This window comes from Mus pahari, chromosome 10 (genome assembly GCF_900095145.1).
Source record: "Mus pahari chromosome 10, PAHARI_EIJ_v1.1, whole genome shotgun sequence".
In the NCBI taxonomy this organism is placed as follows: domain Eukaryota; kingdom Metazoa; phylum Chordata; class Mammalia; order Rodentia; family Muridae; genus Mus; species Mus pahari.
The window spans coordinates 46884242-46907652 of record NC_034599.1 but is presented as its reverse complement, the minus strand read 5'-3'; the positions used below and the strand labels follow the sequence as shown (position 1 = coordinate 46907652).

The 23411-nt window shown below is 42.0% G+C and overlaps 1 protein-coding gene across 2 annotated transcripts in view; it reads right to left on the bottom strand.

The window, feature by feature from the left end:
* Nucleotides 1-3235: 3235 nt before the first annotated feature.
* The window catches only part of Arhgap20 (Rho GTPase activating protein 20), an 83388-nt gene continuing 63212 nt past the window's right edge, over nt 3236-23411 (bottom strand). For both annotated transcript variants that reach the window (XM_021207225.2, XM_029543426.1), the window contains 6 exons: nt 17722-17900; nt 16487-16648; nt 13285-13394; nt 10979-11168; nt 9906-10017; nt 3236-8762 (listed from right to left, as the gene is read on the bottom strand). In XM_021207225.2, coding sequence (XP_021062884.1) covers nt 6928-8762; nt 9906-10017; nt 10979-11168; nt 13285-13394; nt 16487-16648; nt 17722-17900 — 2588 coding nt within the window. In that variant the 3' untranslated portion in view covers nt 3236-6927. The remainder of the gene's footprint in view (nt 8763-9905; nt 10018-10978; nt 11169-13284; nt 13395-16486; nt 16649-17721; nt 17901-23411) is intronic.

Sequence of the window (23411 nt, the reverse complement as noted above, 5' to 3'; positions counted from 1 at the left end):
ATAAAATACTATGGCGTATATATGCTACATTTTCTCTACCATTTGTATGTTGATATACAACTAGAATGGTTTCATTTCTTAGTTATTGTGAATATTGTATTAATAAGCATGGGTGTACATGTGTTTCTGTGGGAACAATTAGTCCCTTTGGTGTACATGCAGGAATGGTGTAGCTGGGCCATAGGGCAGTTAGGTTCTTGTGTTAGGTTCTTACTGGAAATAGCTCAGATCTCAAAGTCATTTTAATTGTATTTCCATGATGGCTATGGATGGTGAACACTTTTGCAAATATTTATTGGCTATTTCTATTTCTTCTTTTGAAAACTGTCTATTAGTCCATTTATTGACTAGAAGACCTATGTTTACTGTTTGTTGTTCTTTTATCTATAGTATATGTTCATCCCAAGATGCAGTTGCAAAGATTTCTTTTCATTCTGTAGCCTTTCTCTTCACTCTGCTTTTATTCTTCTGTGAAGCAGCTTTTTAATTTGATGCAATCTCATTTGGAAATTATTTTCTGTGCTACTAGAATCATTTTCAGAGAGTTCACGCTGCTGCTGCTGCTTTCTTAAACTACCATCCCTATATTTGCTCTAGAATTTTCAGAATTGCACGCTTTATACAGTTCTTTCCATGCTTTGAATGGATTTTTAAGAAAGCAGGATGAGAGAGATGTAACTAATTTCATCCTTTGCATGTGTCTCGCTCTCCTAGAGTTATTTATTGAACCTTCTGTATCTTTAAATGATATGTAGTTTTGATAGCATATAACAACCTAATATTTGACAAAGATTTTTTTGGGAGGCCCTGTGTTCTAGTTCACTGGACTTACACATCTCTGTGCAAAAAAAAAAAAAAAAAAAAAAAATGCTGTTGCTGTCACAATGACTCCGCTGTATAATTTAAGATCAGGTGTTATGACACTTTCAACATCACTTGTGATATTTGATTTTGATATTTGTGTCCTTTGTGATTCCATATGAAGCTCAGGATATTTGTTTTGGAAGACCGTGATTGGAACTTTGACAGAGGACTATGTTGAATCTGAAGACATCTTTCAGTAATAGTTAAGATGTAGATTCTGTCAAGCCACAAATAGGGCAAATTTCCCTATTGTTTAGGTTTTGACTTCTGTGTCTTTAAGTTTTCACTTCTTTGGTCTTTCACCTTGATGGTTCATTTATCTCTGGAGTTTTAAGCTACTATGATTGGAGCATTTTCCAGCATGTCCATTACTGTTGTATAGGAAAACAAATGTTTTTTATGCTGATTTTTCAGAGTTCTGGTGCAGCCCTTGGATTATTTGGTGTATAATTTGACTTCCCTTTCTCTGTATTCCCTTCATTTCTTTCTCTTATTTTACGGCAGTAGCTAAGTGTCTTAAGTACTTTATGGAATGAGTAGAGAGTTGGAACCCCTGTCTCACCCCAGATTTTAAAGGAAATTTTTTGTCTCCTCCTTCCTACTATGTTGGATCTAGCTTTCTTTTGAACACAATTTTATTATGTTTCTTTTGTTACTAATTTTTGTGGGTTTTTATCATGAAGTTGAACTTTTTGTCAAATGCCTTTTTCTGCATCTGTTAAGACAGAAATCACGTGATTATATCTTAGATCTTAAAATGTCATATTACATTTGAATAAACTGGGTGAGCTTTGTGTCTAGGGACTAAAGGAACTTAATGCTGTTGTTGAGTTTGTGATTTCTATTTCTTGTTTTTGTTTCATTTTTGTAGGGACAGGTATGGACTAGGGATTTTCTGGTCTACTCTTAGAGACTTGTATTAACTTTTTAGCTTCTCTTTGCTCATTTCTCTTATAAAATATTGCTCTGTGTTCTGGTGGATGAAACCTGTGTGTAGTTTCTTCTAAGTCGCCTTTGGTGCTAGCTTGAGCTGCATCACCTTACTTTGTACTCATCTTGAGATGTTCTTATTTCTCTAGTTATTTCAGATGCATTTGCGGGGTATACCAATGGAGAGTAGGCAAACCAATACTTCCAGGGTTTGAAATACCTAATGTCATGCTTTTCTTGATTTTTATCACTGAAAACATTAATTTTGTAATAAACATGAGTAAGCATTTTCTCCTTATGGCACTAAACATTCTTTGCTTGGTAGTTTTGCCACATTGACTATGGCTTACTGGGGAATGGTTCTCTGGTTATGTCTAGATGGGATTCCAATGCTTATGTTTGTCCATTTTCTGTCCAGGTTTGTGGAAGTTTCTGCTATAATCTCTTTGAATAAATCGTTTTATCCCATTCCAAGGCATGGCTCCCAGGAGACTGCTCCCATCTCGGTATACTTGGGTAGTCTGAGGCATGGTGAGAGTAGTGTCGCTCAGGTGACCTTAGGGTATCTGTGGAGAATCTCAGTTCAGACTTCCAATTGTCTCTGCAGCTCATTCTATTGACTTTCTGCACACACTGCATCTCCACAGGTGGCTGTGCTGACCTGGCCTGTTTCTGTGAGCAGGTAGCTACTGCTGATCCTGGCCTGTAAACAGTGTAAACAGGTATAAACAGCGTGCTATGGGCTTGGCTGTTTTGTGTTTTTGTTGTTTTTGTTTTGTGTTTTTTTTTTTGTTTTGTTTTTTTCTTTTTTTGGTGGAGAAAATCCCATTAAAGCTAATTTTTTTTTTTAACTTTTTCTAGTAGACAAAACTTGACTTTTTAGTCCCCCAATCCTGACTCTTCTTGCACACTAATCTTACCTGAAGTCTTGATTGTTGAGATCTTTGTGATTCTGTTTCTTGAGTTAACTCACCTAGGACCTGTCTATCACATTTGATGTGCCATCTCAATACAAATGGCCTTAGCATTTTTTACATTTTGATATTGTAGGCTCAGTCATTTCATTTTGGGAGTAAAGATATGGAATATTTCCTTTACACTTGAAAATTCTAGGCAGCAATAACGGAATTCCCGTGATCCGGTAGAGAATCAGTCAGTCTTCATGGTACGTATTTTCTTTCTTCTGAGTAACAGACTATTTCAGAAGGTTTTAGCTAATTTATTCGGACTGCAAAGATAATTTCAAAATTTAAGGTAATGTAATCTAAAGCCCAGATAAAACAAGTAGTTTTAAAATCTTAATGTCCACAAACCTGTACTTTATATTGCTATGTGAGGTTAAAATAGAAACACTTTTACTTTGATGAATGAAAATACTGAAAGACATTTAAGATATCATCTAAAAAATGTTTATGTGTCCTGATATCTAATAGGGGCACAAAGAACAATATTCTAATCTAATAGTATTAACAGTATGTGTGTGTGGGTGGGTGGGTTGGAGGAAGTAAACAGATTTCAAAACCAAAGTTTGCAATTGATAACTTAGAGTCCTCTTCCAGTTCTACCAGGACGATTCACACTGTCCAGAGCTGAAGCTCAGGGTGCTTACGGTACTTAAGGGGGGGTGAGAGGAGTTGTGCAACATGAAGGTCGCTCAGACAGAGCACCACTCGGGGCAGGCTGCAAAGACCTCGAGGGGATTTCTTACTTTCATAGGAAACTTGGTTTTTGAGAAGATCTCATTAACCAAAATGAAAGAAACTGAAGCAAATGCTTTACCCAAATTTATTATTCACAGTATAAAATTTACTGGGAGTAATTAAAAAAAAAAAAGAAGCTTGTTCTTGAGTTGACAAATTAAAACCTTCTGATTCAGTGTTATTACCTGCTAAGTAGACTATAAAGATAGTTATTAACATCAGATTGTCCTTATTAAAAGTCAATTTCTGTTTCTCTAAAATTTGGATAGAATTTAGTGTGTGTGTGTGTGTGTGTGTGTGTGTGTGTGTGTGTTTATACATAGTAGAAATACAATTAGTTACATTTCTGAAAGTGGATTTGTCCTTTCCACCTGGCTGGAGCAAATCTAGTTTTTCTAGGTTCTGAATCCCTTTGAAACAGTGGCCAAATGTATACAGAGATTGCTCGATAAACCTCAAGAAGTCAGGAGATACAGTAGTCATGGGAAACTGTCATATATCAAAGAACAGATAGCCTGGTAGTCTATAAAGTCACCTTGGTTCTTTTGTCAGAATGGCCTGAATGTGAAAGAAAATCTCACACACGCAATCCAAGTGAGCTCTTATTCCTTTGGGCATGTGGACAAACTAGTGTGCATCACTCCGGGAATACAATGAATAAACATAATTTCTGACAAAAGGGGGACTGTCAGGTATAAAACAGAACTTGTTTGGTAAACGAGATTTAAAAATATAAAAAGGAAAAACAATTTCACTCCTTTTCCCCCTAGAAAAACTATGAGTAAAAACTTAAGGCCACAACTCATTATGTATGAAATGGTCAACTCAAAGGGGAGCTCAGGCTTGCTGAGCAAGAAAACTCTCCTCCGCAGTCAGTATTTCTCTGTGGGACTGTTAGCTGCAGGGCGGCATTTTATTTGACAGCATGGACTTGGTACATGTCCATTTTCAGTGCCTTGAAAAACCAAACAATTTAAAAGTTAGCAGCAGTTTCTGCAAGGTACAAAAATACACATTTGTTACATAACACGGTAATAAAATTTGTCAAGATATATTATACAAACTCATCGCATTTGAGATAAAGAATCAGTCTAATATATTATAGATTGATGGAGTCTAATAAAATGACATGTCCATCTTCATACAATACTTTACAGCAATATTTAACAGACTATTCACATTAAGCATCCTGGGAGCATCTAAGGAAACGGAGTCAGAATGGTTGGCAGAGAGCCTTACCAGCTATTTTCTTATATGCTTCAAACTGGGCGGATGATTTTCTACTGGCCATTATGAAAGGGGGTGGTGGTGGCGGTGAGGAAAGCCAGGACACTTTACTTTGTTTAGGAGACGTTTCTTACAGAGAGACAGTCTAAGCCGTAAGACCTGCATTCACATCTTACAGTTCTGACAGTAGTATGCTCTAAGGGGAAGCGTTGATCTGCCAACGTTATACACTAAGACCACAAAAGATAGGGATGTGGAGGATAGGGAGGAGTCTTCATATGGGAGTGATTGGTTACATCTGGTTGAGATTGCCAAGTGTCATGAAGGAGCTCACTGGACACAGAGTTTGAAAGTTAATTATGATTAGGGTAAACGGGGCCATGCCTGAGAGGTAGGTGGCACTTCAATATTTAATACTGAGATAAGTCCTCATCCTATAACTGACAATGTGATGTTTAGGAGAAGGAGACGTCTGCCACGAGTTTCCTGGTGACTGGTAGGAATAATAATTTGGGATAAGCTAGTTTTTGAGTGGATTTTTTTTTTAAAACAGGGATTCAAGAGATCACATAGACTCTAGGAAACTTGTACTAGGTGAGTAGCTCAAATGAAGGAAGATGCCCATCTATCTTAGGGTGTATCCTTCCACTTCATTCTGGCTGGGGAAGGAGACATACTGATGTAGCCTTGAAGGTAGAGAGAGAGGACAAAGGTCTATGATAAACTTCTGGGGTCTAAACTTGAATATTTATAAACTACAAATGATTTGGAAAAAGTGGAGAACTTCAAGAAAATCCAAAGACAGTGGCCACCAGAGACTGCCCAACAGCAACACCATTGTGTTCTACTCAGTAATCTCTTACAGTCTGCCAATCTCTACTCAAGAACAATCTGCAGAATGAAAGAATAATTAACAGCTGTCCCTGGTCTCCTCTTGGCTGACTATAATCTAACAGGCAGGGCTACCGTGAAACATTCCACAGAGATGCCATATTGATAAATACTGCTTGTGGAACCAAGAAGGGAGAGCTGTTGCAGGAAACTGCCATTTTTCAAAATGAGGAAAGTATGACTTATATAGAGGTGTCACACTGTGACTAGCCACTGGATCTAGATGAGAGAGGCCACTTTCTGTGACACCCTGTCTGTATTGCAGGACCCAGCGTCCTGGTTGGGACCATCTCTGCACACATTTACTCCCTGATCACAGCACGACATCGTCGCACGGCTGCCATCAACTCCAGCATCTCGTGCTTCTCTGAAGTCTCGCCTCTGAGATTAGTCAACCAGGGAAAACTGACCTCGAGATTAATTTCTCTAATTCTTATGTGGCTATTCTTCTGCACTATGAGAGTGCATGCTGGCAGTTCCTTTATATAGGGATACGTTTCAATCCCAGAACACAGGATTGTTGCATAGGGACTGTGGGTAGGACACTAAAATGGGCAAACCCTTCCTTCCTTGCCTTTGTATCTACATTTCAGAAAGATGTCTGTGAATGCACTTAACCCTAACCAAAAAGCAACAAAAACCCGAGCTGCCCGTTTACAGGCTGTGCTGTCCCAGCTCCCATGGCATTTTACCCACTAGTTTTCTCTACTCTGCCTTCATCAACGAGCTGGTCCCAAAAATGACCCAGTGAAGATATGTGACTAAGAACAGCCACAGAAATGGCCACTGACTTGGCTTCAGGGACAGATTTTACATGATTTCCTTAGTGAACATACATGCTTTTCTGAGTGGCTCAGTGGCCCCCCTTTTTTTGCCTACTTGTTCCATGGCATAAAGATGGCTTCTCTCTCTCTCTCCCACTCTGCTCTATGTGTCAGTGATGCTGCATTTAAGGTACTCTTCTCAAAACACCTGAACTCTCAGACTGCTGACATGAACAGGCATCTTCTACAGAGGACACTTCCTCGACCCTTCTGTCAGTATCTGAAAATCTCAGAAAAGGACTTAACCCATGCTTTAATAGGAAAAGTCCTTCAAAACCCTAGATCATGTAATGTCTCAACAAATTTTTGCCACGTAACCTCAACAAAGAAATTGCCATATTAGCAACGATTGGCCTTGTGCTACATATCCCCAGGTGCCTTATAAATGGGGTTATCTAATTACTGTCTGTGTTTTTATTGGCCCAGTTCCTGTTCTTAAAGACATTGGATTGTTTTGATATCAAATTCTTATTGTAGGTAACAGTCTTTGGTTAGATGTCTGTCCCTGTCATCGCAAACGTCGTCGTAGGTTCTGCACCTGGGTTGGCTGTGTCCTCCGAGGTCTCCAGACTTGAAGAGGCTCCTTCCCAAGGGTTATCACAAGGGTACCGCCCTCCACTCTCTTCTCCTTCATATACCTTCATACAAGGCTTGAGTCCGCTTTCTGCCAGGTGGAATGGAGAGCTGGCATGTTGCTCTGAGTCCTGACAGGCATAAGAACTGAACCCACAGGCTGTTTGCCCAGGTCCTTCATCTCCCCGTAAGTCACCCCGACTCTCTTGTAGAGAGTCAGCCTCTGAGGTACCAGAAGCACATGATGGTAACTCCAGAGGTTCTTTCAGGGAACAGACTTTCCTGTCTTCTGGTCTGGCTGCTTTTGTTTTCTTTTTGAGGGACCAGTTTTTTAAAGTGACCAAGCCACTTCTCAACCACGCACTGGGGTGAAGGGTAACGGAATGCATTTGTGACGGCTGCTCCGTGGTACCCTTTCTTAAATAAGCAAGGTGGCTGCTGGCCTGCCCCATGGAGGGACCAGGCATTCCGGAAATGAGGCTGGGACTGTCAAAGTCTGAAGACAGCTGTTCCTGTTTTCTCTGTGCCTGGAAAGTGCAATCTATTGGCGAGGAGGTTTCAGTGGGCGTAAACACAGAGTGTTCAGAGATCTGAGAGAAAGCACTGTCCTGGGAGCTAACTGAGGAGCCGGAGGGGGACGAGCCTGGGGAGGATAAGCTCGAATAGCTTGCCCTTGGGCAAAGGTTTAGTCTTGGGGGCAAAACCTTCTCAGTGCTTTGGTGCGAGCCGCTGCTCTTGCCCACCTCAATGCCCATGACCAAACTCTGATTAATAAGCTTTTGACCCTCAATTTGCAAAGACTTATGCCTTCTGAGATAATCCTCCTCCCCATGTAAGAGGCCAGCCTCACAGCCGGCTTTAGTTTGTTTCTTTGAATAGATCCCCCTGAGATAGGACAGCTTGTAGTTCTGGTCATCTATGCTGGGTTCTGAACAGCGCCGGTGATGCACCCTTGAGCTCTTCTGGGCATCTGCTAGGTGTGGTGGGGAGAACCTGCATGGGTCTGCCTCAAAGGCTTGCTTCCTGGGATGATCCTGGGAGGGCCCGTGGCTGTAAGATGCCCCAGAAATGGGTACTGGCTTGGACTTAGTAAAAGGTGTCACTTGATTTCCCTCATGACCAGACAAGCTTTTCTTCCTAATGTTTTCATTAGTTGTGTTTCTCTTGCTGACGTCAGTGCCTGTCACTGAGCTCTGTTTAAAGCACACCTTGTCCCCTTTCTTCTGAGGCCGGGCCTGCTTCAGGTAATCTTCATCCTTTCTAGAGAGGACAGCATCACAGCTGGATTTGCGCAGCTTTTTCTGGTAAAACTCCCGGAGATAGGAAAGCTTTGTGTCTAGATAGTCAATGCTGGGTTCTGAGGAGCGCCGGTGCCGCCGCAGGACTTTCGGGGCATCTGCTGCAGCTACAGGCAGGCAGCTGAGTGTGCCTGGGCCAGCTGGGGCCCTAGCCTGCTCCCCCAGTGAAGCCTTCCTGTAGGCGACAAAAACATTCACTGGCTTGGGCTCCAGAGGTGGTTTTATCTGAATGTGTTCCTCTTTAGACTGATCTAAGTCAAAGTTGCTCAGGGTTAAGAGGCCTTCCACCTCAGGCTGTTCAAGGTCGTAGTCGCTGAGGGTTAAGACAGAGTCCATGCTCCTGCTGCCCTGGCCAAGTTTTTTGACCAGGTCACTGCACGGAGCATCAGCCTCCTCATTGAGCTCGTTTTCCAAGCTGTCATAGGAGGAGTCGTTCATTTGGAAGCAAGACATATCTGTGGGCAGAAATTACATCAGGGTTAACATTCACTCAGATCCAGCCTGTGCTACCTTTAAGGCAAGCCATGCTGCTTCTCTGCCATTTTCATGACTAGAGTTCAAGCTCTCTTACCCCGAAGGAGAGAAGCTCTAAAAGAGCTTAAAACTTTTGTGTGGAGGGTGTTGGCGACACAAGTAGGCATGCAGAAGGAGGTCAGAAATTGCTGAAATTGGTTCTTCTACCATGTTTGGTCCTCGGCAACAGGGAACTAAACTCCCGTTGTCTGTCATGCCTGATTGTGGGTGGGGTTAGCACCTCCCCTCACAAGCTACCTTGTCTGAGTCTTTTCATCCTCCCAAATGTTAGCGCCCGCCCAAGATGGAAATCTTCTAGGCTCATTTTGATTTCTAGAGGAGTGGCTTTTTAAGGTAAGGGTTTCTCAAAGCAATGGATATGGCATAAAATGAAGAAATAATGAAAAGTAAATGAACTCGTGTCAAGCTGACCTAGATTCTGAGTATGAATCTGTCTTCTGGCATGGATATGCTGCATACAGTAAACAAGATACATGCCAGTCTCCTTAAAACCTTTCATAAAGCTCTTTAAAGTCAGGTTATTTCTTTGTTTGACTCTTATGATTACTGTAAAGGTTAAACATTTATATTTCATACATGAAATACTGATGCATGTTGGCACACAATTATGGACTGAAGGCAGCATAGTAGTAATTGGAAGGAAGGAAGTTAGATTATGCAGGTAGTGTGTCTATGAATTCAGACCCCTCCCCAACTCCTGACCTCAAAGATGCTAGTTGTTTCAGACTGGGTCACAGCCCACTAGAATTCTGATGTCTTAGAGTCCACTAGGAGCTGGGGGGGATAAGAAGCCTCCCAAACCAGGACTTTCCCCCACTTCCTCTGGACCATTGATCCCAGTTTCAATAACAGTAGTTCTACTGCAGAGTTTCTGTTTATTTAAAACAAGTGTTCAAATCTTCAGTGGACAATGTGTAGGCTGAACCCTAATCCCATGTACATCTTGACCCCATCAGCAGGGCTTCCGAGGAAGGAAGGAAAGCCCTGGGCCCCGCTGACCCAGGTCAGAGGCTCTGGGGCAACCAGCCTCGTCATCTTTACAGATACCTAGTTCTTCACAGTACCTGGGGTGTGTTCTCTGTCGCTTCTCTCAGAAAGCTCCCCCAAGAGAGAAGTGATTTCTTCTCCAAATACCCTACAGCAGTTTTCAATCAGAAATTGTATAAGAAGAGAAACCTGTGCCGGAGGGAGAGAATTCAAGAGTTATTATCCACAGAACCCACTTATTACGTCTCACTTCAGATACACATCCTCATCTTAACCACAAAAATGAAAAGGAATAGGGAAAAGTATACGAAGGGATACAAAAGCCCGACTGCTAAGTGCTAATCCTACAGACAGTAGTCTGGGTACAGAGCTGTACCTGGGTCAGCAGCTGACACTTATCCCTGGCACCGGTGCAACACTAACGCTTTAGGCCACCAGCGCTGCCTTTTAGACCAGGGTGATTCCAAGCATTCTCCATAGGGTGTTTCAGGTGCAGAAACATACTTTGTTATTCAAGTTTATCAAGTATCGGTAATGAGGACTCGCTCGCACAGGACTTCTTGTGTAAAGGGCAGGTTGCTGTAATTTTGGAAGACGCCTCCTCTGGGGGTCCAGAAGGAGGGGGAGGGGTAGGAAGGCGGACAGGAAACCTGGGGAATCTCTGCTTACTCTTAGCAGGGCTCCCTACCTCACGCCCTAAGGTGCCTATGAGGTTCGCTTATGACGGCTCTGTGTTGCCACTGAGGTGAATGAGAACCGACCAGTGGTTTCTCTGCCTCAGACCCCCCTGATCAACAGCCAGGCACAGGGGTGGGGCCTCAGGAAAAGGAATCACTGTAAGGCTGTGTATCTGGCAAACGTTGGTGCTGAGAATTGAACTCGGACTTGTCTGAACTCAAAGGCCTTCATTTCTTTTTTAAATGCTTTCTTAGCACTTTTAAGTGCTTTCTTGGCACTCCTGAGAAGGGAAATCTAAGTCACAACTGATCTTTTCTTTTTTTTCTTCTTCCTCTGTTTGATATCAACTTGCCATACATAGAGTCTACCAGGACAGCATGGCCAATAAACCCGCATAAGGAAGTCTACCTTAGCCACTTAAGAAACTGTGTTTAAGAATACCGAGGGACATAAGAAGGAAAAATATCATTACCTTTTTTGTAAATTCATTTTCTAGCTCTGGACTGGAGGAAGCAGGAGGCCAAAGAATGCTTGGAGCGATACACACTGCTAAGTTAAATGCAGTCATCTGATTAGACAAGGAATGCTGTTCAATGTTGTGCAATACCCCAAACAGATACCTTAGGAAAACAACATTGGCTCTGGGAAGCCGATCTAATAGCCTAAAGACAGAAAAATGCAGGACGTTTTATTAAGAAACTTATAAAGACAGGCACCCCTCACTTCACCTGCATGGGAAACCATGCCAACCACACAGGCAAACCAGGAGCACAGCGCAGGCGCACGAGAGTAACAGGTGGTGGGCAGCATGCGGAGCAGGGGGCGTGACACAGAAGCACCGGCAGTTATTTTTCGAATCTCTCGTGGTCTTCATAACTCAACCATAGTGTAGAAGAATGCATAAGGCACATTGCCTGTTATTACTCCCAAGGAAAGCAGCCCGATGTGCTTTTTGACTCGGGCAACTCCTGCGGCATTTTGTAATATTCCCAAGCAAACCCACAAGAGGCATCCTTGCAAGATTAAAGTAGGCCTTGACTTCGAGCGTCAAGGCAGGGGTGCTCTTTCTAGGTGAGAACCCAGGCCTCGGTCATGGAGACTTCCAGGTTTGGTCTGGGAGCTGATCTCACTTTGGAACCACCCAGGTTCCAAAGGCAGTTGTGCCCCAGATCTGTCTTCTCTGGCACCCATTCTCATATGTCAGTCAAACTTGTGTTATATTTCCCTTGTGTTTCCCATTGTTCTCATTTATGTAAGTGATAGAGTATTAATTTACTCACCAAAAATTAGTTTTACTATCACCCAGAACACACACACACACACACACACCCTCCCTCTCTCTCTGTGTGTGCTACTTTTTCTACAAGAACCTACAACTTTAGGAAATAAGGTGCTCTGACACCCATTGCACAAATAGCAGAATCCCTTCTTCAGTACAATAGGCTGCTGACAGTGACTCCAGATTAAGGACCCTGAAATCAACCAAAAGACGACTTGGATGTTTTCCTGTAGGAAATGAAGCATCCCGCCCACGCTTTCAGGTCATCTGTAAGCCTTTGGGCTGCTTCTGTACTGAGCAACTGACAGCAGTGCATTCAGTACTTACTTATAGGAATAAATTCTGTCTGAGAGAAGGACAGCTGACTGGTCAGCATCCTTGCCCTACAAGAAGAGCCAATTCTGTATCCATCTGTAAACTCCCATCAGCATGTCTGACTCAGTTCCTGAAAGCTGGAGTTTCTGCAATCTGTTGTTGAGTGGATTGTATGGAACATATCTTACTGGTAGTGTTATAAATTAATGTATGCAAATTAAATAAAAGCTGTTGCTTAGGTGTCATAACTTCACATTAAAACTAAACAAGTGATATTTGGGATCCAAGATTTTCATAAACCAGAATATTTCATTTTTCTAATGCGCACTACATATTCTCTTACAATGTAGGAAATACTCAGGAACATGAGGTAATGAATTCTACGAGGAATCTCACTGTTTTTTTGTCTTACACTGTAGACAAATCTGACACTATACTTGGTAGTAATGCTCCTGCATCAGTCTCCTGAGTGCTGGGATGACAGGTACGAGCCACTACACTTGGGTTGGGCACTGCATTCTTTATTAAAAGCCCGAGGCTCTGTAAACCTCCTTTCCTCTCAAGGATAACTGTCTTCCTATAAGTACCTTCATCAAGCTCAACAAATACTTTATATAGCGATGGTTTTCTACTGTCAGCCACATCTACTTCACATGCCTACTCTATCAGGTTTCCTGAAGGGGATAGGTCATGTTCTCTGCGTTGCTCCAGTCACCAAATGAATACACAGAGTCATCTAGTGGGATAGATGCTTCCCCTACAGGAAGACCCAGCATCCAATGGGCTAACAAATTTCAGCTTCTATCAGATACAGGTAAATAGAGGGAGAGGGTGTACAAAATAAGATTGGGAAGAAAAGGCTTGGGGTATGGCTCAGTGGCAAAGTGCTTGTCTGACATGCACAAGGCCCCAGGTTTGATTTTCAGTACTGAGAAAGAGGATAAGGAAATGAAAAACTACTTTAGGGGGGCTATTGCTGGCTAGGCTGGTAGCCGGAGTTCAGTCCCTAGAACCTGCATGTTGGAAGGAGAGAAGTGACTTCTAAGTTATATACACACACACACACACACACACACACATACACAACCACACACACAGTTTTAGAATCAAAGAAACACAACTGATATTTTAAGAGAAAAGCTTAAACAAGTATTTTAAGATATATTTCATACTTAAATCATTACCTTTGAATTATATTTATTTTTTCTTCATCATTTCCTTGATCCATTACACAGACCCAGTGATCATACAGATCTGATGAAAAGATACTTTCTGGGATATTTCTCAGAAAATCCTAGATGAAGGAAAAAAAACCCCAATATTTGAACGATTCTTATGCAAATTATGTGTTAAAAAAAAAAAAAAAAAAAAAAAAGCCCTGTCAACTCTCCACTGAGTTGTGTGAATGGAAGACCTAAAGCCTATGAGTTGACATTTTTTTAAGGACTGACAGAGATAATCAATTCTGGACTGCTTAAAAAAAAAAAAAAAAATCCTACTCTGCTGAAGTCTCTGGCCTGTAGTAGACATTTTGGCAGCTAGCGTGATGGGACCGGCAGTCCGCCACCTCAAATCCTTCCCCTTCCTTTGCTATCTGAGAAGTCTGTAACGTGGCAATCATTTATCCTACCCCTCCATGTGTACTTATTCACAAGTGCTATATGGACTGCTGGACGTATTTGGGATATAGAAATGAGTCAAGCCAGTGGCCATGACCTTAGACCATTATTTCCCAGTGTTGGTGCACAACGACATGAAGGTACTTGGCTTATTCTTGTATTCCCCATGAAAAGAAGGTGCTTGTGTGTTCAAGGGGAAGAAAACGTGTAATAGCTGGGTAGGGCTAGTATCATGTGCCTCGCATATATAAATGCACATATCCATGTTATGTTATCTTTTCTGCTAAGACCACAAGTGGGGATGGGTGTAGAAAAACCAGACCATGGCATAAACAGGATATAAACACACATGATTGCTGTTTTGGAGTCTTTGTTTACAAAACAAACAAACAAAAAGCTTAAAAGATGAACTGAATTTATTAAAGCAGTGGGCATTGGTTCTTGGCCACCTGTCTGTGTCCCTTTTGGAACAGCACTACCCAGGCCAAGTTCGCAGCCTGATCCCAGCCCAGTCAGTATTAGACTGGGAGAACTCAGGTTAGTGAAATGGCTGGCTACCTTCACTCGTGCTTATTTATGCCACAGACACAGGTGAAAGTCTGAAAGTAGGCATTCTAAAGTTGTGATCATTATCTCTGCAGAGGATAAAAGCCACCTCGAAACCTGGTGCTTCTCTATCACAGAAGCTGTGATAATGTATTAAGGTAAGAAAAATTAGCTAATTCTGCAGAATTCTTACTTCTTATGGGTTCCACCAGGGCAGGGACAGGCCCCTGCCCCCTCGGCATATATGGCAATGTAAAGTGGAGGTCGGCACGGTGGAGGTGATTACTGAACTGTTACAGGTATCCCATGGAAGTCTGGTAGAGGACCAGGGAGGCATCCACCATAGACAGATGTTAAAATAATTAAAAACCTCTGTAGCTGTGCTGTCTGCCTTTTTTTTTCCTCCTCTTCACTTTTTTGGGGGGGGTTGGGTGGAGGGAGGGGTAAGCAAGGTTGGTTGTTTCTATCTTCCTCTGATTTTGTTATTCCATCATAAATGTACCTAGACACTTGTGACTCGGATATACCCTCACAAAAGCTGCCTCTGCTGTTCATAATTCCGGATCAGGTGCATCTGCACCGTCACTTTACCAGGTAGTTACCAGCAGTGAGATCTGTTATTGCAAAAGTGGGTTAGTGATAACTTGTTATGGCAGGGCCACTCTCCCACAGCTGGTTGGAACCACAGGTTATGAAATGTAACCCCCCACCCCCACCCCAGCTGTGGAGGAAGGGAGCCCACTCTGAATGACAATGACTTGCAGTACTCAATCAAATTCTTCCCTTCAACATCAGAGCTCAAGCTGACAGGACTTTCTGGGTCATGTGGGATGAGGAAGGGTCAAAGAGTCATACTGTCCTGAGCAATTTCTGACCAGTCACAGTATGGAGAGCAAAACTTGTATTGAAGCAAAACTAGGTAACTTAAAAAAAAAAAAAAAAAGAAAGAAATATTTAAATGACTTCAGACTATTTTCTAAACAAAGCTATGTACAGAAAAAAGGAAAGGAGGGCCCAAGCTTTGTCTTTCTCCCTAAAAGCAAATGAAACAAATGGGAATAAAAAAAAAAAAATACAATTACATAGTGATAAGACTTCAGTTATACGGAATCCATTTAGCCAGAGTCTTCGATCATTCAGGTTTTTATTTTTTATTTTTTTTTCCTTTTGCTTGCTTTGGCACAGGTAAGACTGTGCTTCTTTGGAACAGTCTCAAATAATCTAGCAGAGAATTTTGAGAGGTGTGGTACTGTAAAGTAGAAAGCTAGGGACTGCTTTTACAACATGGGCTGTGCCTGCCTAAATTAAGGACAGTGAGAACCTCTGAGATATTCCTACGAGATGAGGCAAAGCTGATGGTATGTGCTTGTGTCTGACATATCTACCTGGTTAGCTTACCATGTATATGCATGATCTGTCCTGCATTGAAGAGTAATTAAAACCTGCACAACAGATCGGACGGCCCTGGCTCATTCTCCCGAGTGGTATTTGTCTCTGCCAAAGCCCATCAAGAAACACATGAGTTCTTACAAGTCACGGTGTTGACTCCATCTGCAGCTGGCCAATCTCTGGGGCAGGGGAAGACAAGCCCTGTCCACCATATTTTCCTTAACTTCAGGTCCTCAGATAAGAGTGGGGCCCTGTCTACCCCTGGCTCAGTACATCACAAACCCTCTGGGAAATGGAAGTCTGGGGCAAGTCTGCAAAAACTGTCACTGTGGTCAAAAGCTCTGCTCACAGCTCACTTCTTATTTCTCTTTTCAAAATCATAAGACATTTCTAAGAGATGATGTTAGAAATTCCAAACTGTGGCAGAAGGCCCAGCCATCCCTGTTCTTTCCTTTTAGAACAGAGTGCATGAGTAGTTACAGGTAACATGGGATTTTAGGTGGCACAAGCAACTCCTCTCCGTATCATGGCAAGCACAAAACTCTCGTTTGGGTTTGGAAACGTTGTGAGGAACTCAGGAAAGTAGGATGTTGGTTGTGTGTTCTGATGGTGATACACCATTTAACTCAAGTTTGCTTTTGTGTCTTGAGGTGGTAATAGTGATGATGAGCTTTTGTGTCACATCAGTGGGGTGACCTTCAAAGTCCAAGGTTGCTTTGTGAAATGTTTGAATCTAAATCTATCATGGTTCTTTGCACACAGAAATGAATGGAATGGACTTTACATCTGGAGCTAAAAAGGCAGGGGTCCACGGTGGGTGAGCATTCCCTACCTTCAACACAGATGCTATCACAAAGATGGATTCACAGTCAAGGTGGACTTCAATTCCAGAATTTAGTTTCTCCTTTAGCTCTCTGCAAGATTTCATGTTGGCCGACTGCCTGAAGATGCCTTTTGTGAGGGGGCCTTTTTGGTTAAGGAAGGAAAGCATATCCTGCGAGGAAGCAGAGGAAGTAAACTAAGGTGATGCTCTACACACATGAGCACAGGAGCAGGTTCTGGCCTTCCGAGGCTGTCAGAAGGCCAGGGTGTATACACGGAAGGACCGGAGCTGGACGGATGGCTAGAAGGATTCAAAAAATGACATTTTGAGAACATAGAGTGGTTGTCATCAGAGGCCATGGAGATACGACCTGGTCTAAGAAAAAGTGTGACCACAACATTTATTGTATAACCTGCTGAGTATAGTTAATAGGCGTGTAATCTTAAAAACTTCAGATAATAGGGTTTAAGTGTTCTCCAAATTTGCTTTCTATCTGCATGTCCTCTGTAGCCAATACAGAAGACAATGGCATGTGGAGACGAGCAGTCGGTAAGATCTGGAAGCCAGTTATGCCCCCGATTTCCTGTGCAATCTGAGTTAGGGTCTGTGCTTTACTTTTAAATTCATGAAATAAGGGTGATGATAAGTACCTGAGAACTTTACTGTGGAGGATAAACAAGATAATAAAGCGTCCGTCACAGTGCCTGGCATTTATGGATGTAGGAGGGCGTGAGGTCCCTCCCAGAGTGCAGTGGGGACAGACTGCTTGTGGGGCTGCTGGACAGGGGACAAACCCTGCTTACTAGTGGCTATTTTGTCTGTCAGGCAGTATGAACCCAGTAGTTATAGTTATTTTATATCCCATTCTGTGTACAAACAGAATATACCAGAGAATATATCATGACGCTTAAATATGTGAGAGATAAACTAGTTTTTAAAGGCTGAAAGCCCAGTTGGACAAGGCTTTCAGAACAGCCGAGCGAGCTAAAGGCTGGATCTGGGACGGACTGATGACTTAGGCACACTAATTTGTGTGAGTGGGTCGACTGGATTGTCTCACTACATTTCCTGAAGAGTCTGCTATGATGAAATCTGACTTTTAGGTTTCAAAGTGAGGATACAGGGTCTTAGCTAAAGCCAGGGGGTGTTTATAATCTTTCCATTTTGGGGACAGATTTACCCGGCAGCATGTTCCCTTTCCAAACAGCCTTTCCCATTGGTTTCCAGACCCAAATGACACTCACCAAGATAGGCTTTGGCAGATTGTCGTTCTCACAGATATCTGGTAAAGAAACTCCAAAGAGCTGTCCTGGCAGAGGGGATGTTGGTGACATGGGCAGGTTGTCCAGGTGCGTGCTAGAACCCCGCCAAAAAGCCCAGTTGATGATAGAGCGCCTCCTTTTAAATGTCTTCTGGCCGGAATCTAAGAAGCAAGAGCAGGAGGGAGACTTGTGATTCATTCAGTCTTATTTCTAGAGTTTCCAGTTTGTAGTTCATTTATTACACTATCTTAGAGAAGTGCGGATGAGGTCCCTTGTTACCAACCATGCTAGCTATGAAAGGCTATTGCAGATATTTGGCAAATTAAGGAAGAATCTGGTGTTTGGTTTCTCCTACCCCTTTCTGGGGTAAGTCATTGCATTGCTTGCTGACTTGAGTCTTGACACTAACATTTAAAACCTAGGGGAGAGGTTACATTTCCTAGGCTGGAGGTGTCGTTCCATTGTAGGGCACCTGTTTGTCTTACATGAGACCCTGAGTTCCAACCCCTAACACTGTATAACAAACATTCTTTTCTCATTGAACTATAATAGCTTGAAGTAGATAGTACTTCACGTCAACACATGCTGTGAATTTAAAAGATGAGTCAGGTATATATTAAAAAAGTGGAGGAGTGAATTAGGTTACCATTAAACAGTGCATGAAAGAGAGGGGAGAGGGTGGGGGAGGACAGGATAGAAGAGAAATGAGGGAGAAGGAAGAGGGGTTACTTTTGTTTCTCTAGAGACAAAGAATGCTTTGTTTTCTGATGTATGGCTGGACCAGGAACAGAGACAGGAAGCAGAGGTCTTACTTCTTGGTAACTGGGAAATCTTCATTCTATCTTTTTTCAATACGCAATTTCAAAAGGTGTGTTTAAGGCAGCATGGTGCAGACTAGTGAGTCTCCCCAGGGCCCAGGGTGGTGGGATGGAGATATCTAGAAAGAGACCTGTATGGACTGGCTGGCAGATCTCAGGGAGCTAAGACAGAGGGGAGTCATAGCAGGTAAAGGGGGGTACCAGACGGAAAAGCAGGGTGTGGGAGCCACGGTGTCACTGGCGAAAAGAGCTCACATCTCTGGCTAACACCCAAAGCAAGCACTCGTGATGCAGATTTGAAGCCACTTGATGAAGGTTTAGCCTTGGAGAGCCTTAACATCCAGAAACTGTCCGTCTCCAGGGAGAGCACAGGGGACTGGACATTAAACACCACCACATAGCGTTTCTATTTAGCTATGATGTTCTGCTGACCAACACTGGGCAGGAAACAATCCTGGGAAGATGTAGCCAGCAGTATCAAATGTTAATGTCAAAGAATCCCTTGTATCACTTGGTTATAAAGTAACTCAGCGTGTTCTTTCCTCAGAATAATCTACTTAAGCCAAATTGTGGGATGCTAAATGAATGAGCAACGTTTTCCTAAACAGCATCTTGACCATGAACCATTGCCCGTACTTATCTTCTTGATGCTTCTGTAAGCAGGAAACACAAGGAGGTGTGAAGGTCTCTTGACAGTGGAGTCAGGAGCCTAAGCTTCAGGTTCCCACATCCATTTAGATCTTCCCATTTCCTTAACTTTACCCAGGGGCATGGTTGTGGGTTCTCTATTAAAGCCATCATGACACCAGGCTCTCCTGGCAGAGGGTGTCTCTTGTAGCCATTTTCCATGGGTTTGACAGCTGTTGGTAAGTGTGCAGCCATGAAAGATGATCGTCATTCTGCTCAAATATAGCACTTCCCTCTTGCTGGGATCTAACTTCCATTCCAAACAGAATGAAGCAGGAAAGGGAGCCAGTCCTGTCTTAAATCCAGGAAGGAATTTGCCCATCAAGCCATGCAAATACCTGTAGAGCATGAATGCCAATTTTTCTGCCTGGTTTGTACCTCTTAACCTATTTTTACAAAACTGTCATATTTGGTTTTAGCTTTCACACATGTAAGAATGCTCTATCACTGAATTACATACCCAGCTATCCTATGAGTATAGAGGGAGGATAAAGTAAAAATTGAGTCATGTGCCTAAATATTTTTAGTGGCAGTCATACTGTTTGTTGTGCATAAAATTAATGAGAGGCATAAGGTTCCCTGGGGTTGAGGAAAAACTGATGCTTATTTTTTTTTTTTTTGCAGCATTTCAGTGCATACTATTCCTTTTTTAAAAAAAGCATTATTAATTTACTTTATGTATATAACTATACTGTAGCTGTCTTGAGACACACCAGAAAAGGGCATTGGATTCCATTACAGAAGGTTATGAGCCACTATGTGGTTGCTGGGAATTGAACTCAGGACCTCTGGAAGAGCAGTCAGTGCTCTTTACTGCTGAGCCATCTCTTCAGCCCTTCTTCCTTCTTTTTAAATGGCAAAGGCTGATGCCAAAAGATGCAATTGCCAATAATAATACTACTACTAATTATTAATAATCATAATAACCAAAGCCACAAGGGTAAATTTACACAGTAAACAATGTGTAAATTTAGCCTTCCTACATCCTTTCCATGTTTATATGACAAAACTTAACACTAAAAATATTAATTCTTACTAATTCATGGATAAAGAATAACAGTTGTTAACCGAAAAGCTTTAAGTTGACATTTTCTTCTGGTCATACAATTAAGTATTTTCCTCAGAGCAGCACATTCATGTGGGCAGCAGGGTGCAAAGGGGTGTCTGCCTGTTCAGCTTCAGTCTAGCCCTGGATCCAAAGCTGTGGCTCACATCACACTTCCCACCAAAACTGCTCACCCAGAGTCTCACTCTAGATGCAACTAAGCCGTTCCATCTTTATTCACCTCCTGCCATGTCTTCTAATGAGCAAAAGCCTCGGGATGCATATTCTCAGTCTAGCGACACAGGTGATCTTTAGGTGTCACACAGGAGGGACACAGTAAGGGACACAGTAGGGGTAATGATCTTCTAGAAGGGACAAAAGTTTTCCAGGAATGACATTTAGGTACTGAGTGTGAATAATTTTAATCTTTATATCTGGAACCTTCCAATACAGTAGATGGGGCTCACTAGAGACTAATCACTCTGAGGGTAAATCTCAGGAAATTTTTTTTTCTAGATCTAGAGGAATGTTTATTTTATTTACTCTTTAAATATTTTCAACTATGTTCTAACTTTAGTGTTTGGTTCTTTACTTCCTTAAGACTAAAATTTAAAGGTTCCTTCATAATTGGAAGTTAATCCAAAAGGTTAAAATTTGCAAGTGTTTATAATTTAGGTATTTAAAGCCAGTTTTAACCAACCCCTAGTCCTTTTGGGTGACAGGGACAATATAATTTCATGAATGTAGTCTAGGCTAAGCCTCAATTCTTATCTTTTTGAAAAAAAGATTTATTTATTTTTATGTGCATTGGTGTTTGGCCTGCATGCATGTCTGTGTGAAGGTGTCACTGGCATACAGTTGTAAGCTGTCATGTGGGTCCTGGGGATTGAACTCGGGTCCTCTGGAAGAGCAGCCAGGGCTTTTAACACCTGAGCCATCTCCCCAGCCCCTGGACTTAAAATTCCTATCACTTTTACCTCAGTTCCTGAGAAGGAGATATTTTTCTTAACTAGAGGAGCCCTCTCTCAGAAATGTAGATAAAGAGGTTTTTTTGTGTGTTTAATTATGGTTTATTTTAACCAGGCAGCATAAAATGTTATCTCCTTGACAAATCAGATATTATTTTCTACATGACAGACCATGGTAAATTGGGACTAAGCAATTTACAAATTTAAGTTTTGTGGATCTAAGAGACACGGCATGTGCACTTGGCAAATACAGGCAGATTCTATACACTTACAATATATGCTGAAACTTTCTAGGTCAGGCTGCTAGGCTGCTACAGATGTGATGGAGGGTGGTGAGAAAGAGTGAAGATGGAGTAGTGTTTCATTTGTTTGACATGGTGTCTTGCTCTGTAGTCCAGGCTCGCCTCACACCTGGAGCAATCCTGCCTTACCCTTGAGAGTTTCTTTTTTAAATTCTGATTTATACCAGTGATGAACTGGACCACATGGAAACAGCGGCAGAGGCAAGCAGAGCACCGACAGTGCTTCTACCCGGTGTGGTGGCGGGGGTCTGTTTTACGAGAATTCATGTTAACAGGCAACACACAGTAGGGCAGCCGGCATAGGCGAGGTTTTATTTCTACCGTTCTATGCTTCACAATACCACATGTAGTCCGAGGAAGCTCATCTATCAATCAAGGAGTCATTAAAATGCTAAGTCCTAGGTAAAAACTGTTGGATAGCAGGAATACCATCATACGGAGACTGGTAATTTCATCTGTAGAATAGACATCTAGATGCTCTACTGTAACATTCTTCTGTTTGATTTTCAAGACAGGGTTTCCTGTGTGTAGCCCTGGCTGCTCTAGAACTCGCTTTGTAGATCAGGCTGGCCTCCAACTCACAGAGATCCACCTGCCTCTGACTCTTGAGTGCTGAAATTAGAGGCATGTGCCACCACCATCTGGCTTTATGGTAACATTCTCAACTTGTAATTCTCCTGCCTCAAAATCCATAGTGCTGGGATTACAGATGCATACCACCACACCTGGCTCTAATCTAAAATTGTAAGATATAAAACTATTACAGTACAGCCATTCTGAAAACACTTTGGAACAATTAGAAGTTCTAAGTGCACCCTACTTCCAGCAGTATTCTCCCTTCCTTCCTCGCTAACTTTTGATGTAGAGCAAAGGAAATTTCCACATTTCAAAATCCATGTAACAATCTGGGTGAGGTGACTGATTTACAATGAAATGCTAAGAGGCAATTGCCAAAAGAAGAATCTAATAGAATTCTACAAATGTCATTGAAGAGAGAGCTATGCACAATTAAAATGCATTTTTAATAATGGCATCAGTATTTAGCTATACTTAGCTATGTGAAATGTTTTAAGATAAAATATAAAAGTTTCATCATAGATAATAACACCTGTGTTCAATTTCTGTGATTGGATGAAGACCTTCAAATCCTAAATAAGCAAAATGCTATGTCTTTCCCCAAAATTTATCTCTTTTCATCTATAGACACTGTGTTTGATTTATAAACTCTATCAATAAGAAATCTGTGGAGATTGCTTCTCTCACGTATCATGTAAATAATTTTCTTATCATGCTGTATCAAATGAATTACCTACAGATAAAAATTTTCAGAATTTCACTGGCAATACTTTTTACTATTAGGCCCCTTACAGAAAAAGCCAGAAATTTCCAAAAAGGCACTCTCCACGAAAGCCTATAAAGCAAACACTGAGAAACTAAGTGAGGCGTGGCTGCTGCAGAGAAGGTGGCTCAAGTGATCCGGAGCGGGGGCTTTAACTACTCTCTTCCTCCGTCATTTACCCTGAGCATCAAGGATGCAAGCACCATCTTCATTTCCAATAGAAAACAAGAGAATGCAAGTCAGTGAACAGAGCAGACAAAACCCCAAGTAATTACTGTAATGAAAGAAAAACGAAGAAAACCGTGAGTTTAAAGGTAGAAGAGTCAGAATATCATTTCCCTTGGCTTGGTTAAATTCTTACGGGTGGATACTTCATCCCTCCTTAGAATAAGGAACAAAATACCCATGAAAGGATACAGGTACAGAGACAAAATTTAGAGCTAAGATGAAAGGATGGACTATCCAGAGACTACCCCATCCGGGGATCCATCCCATCGTCAGCCACCAAACCCA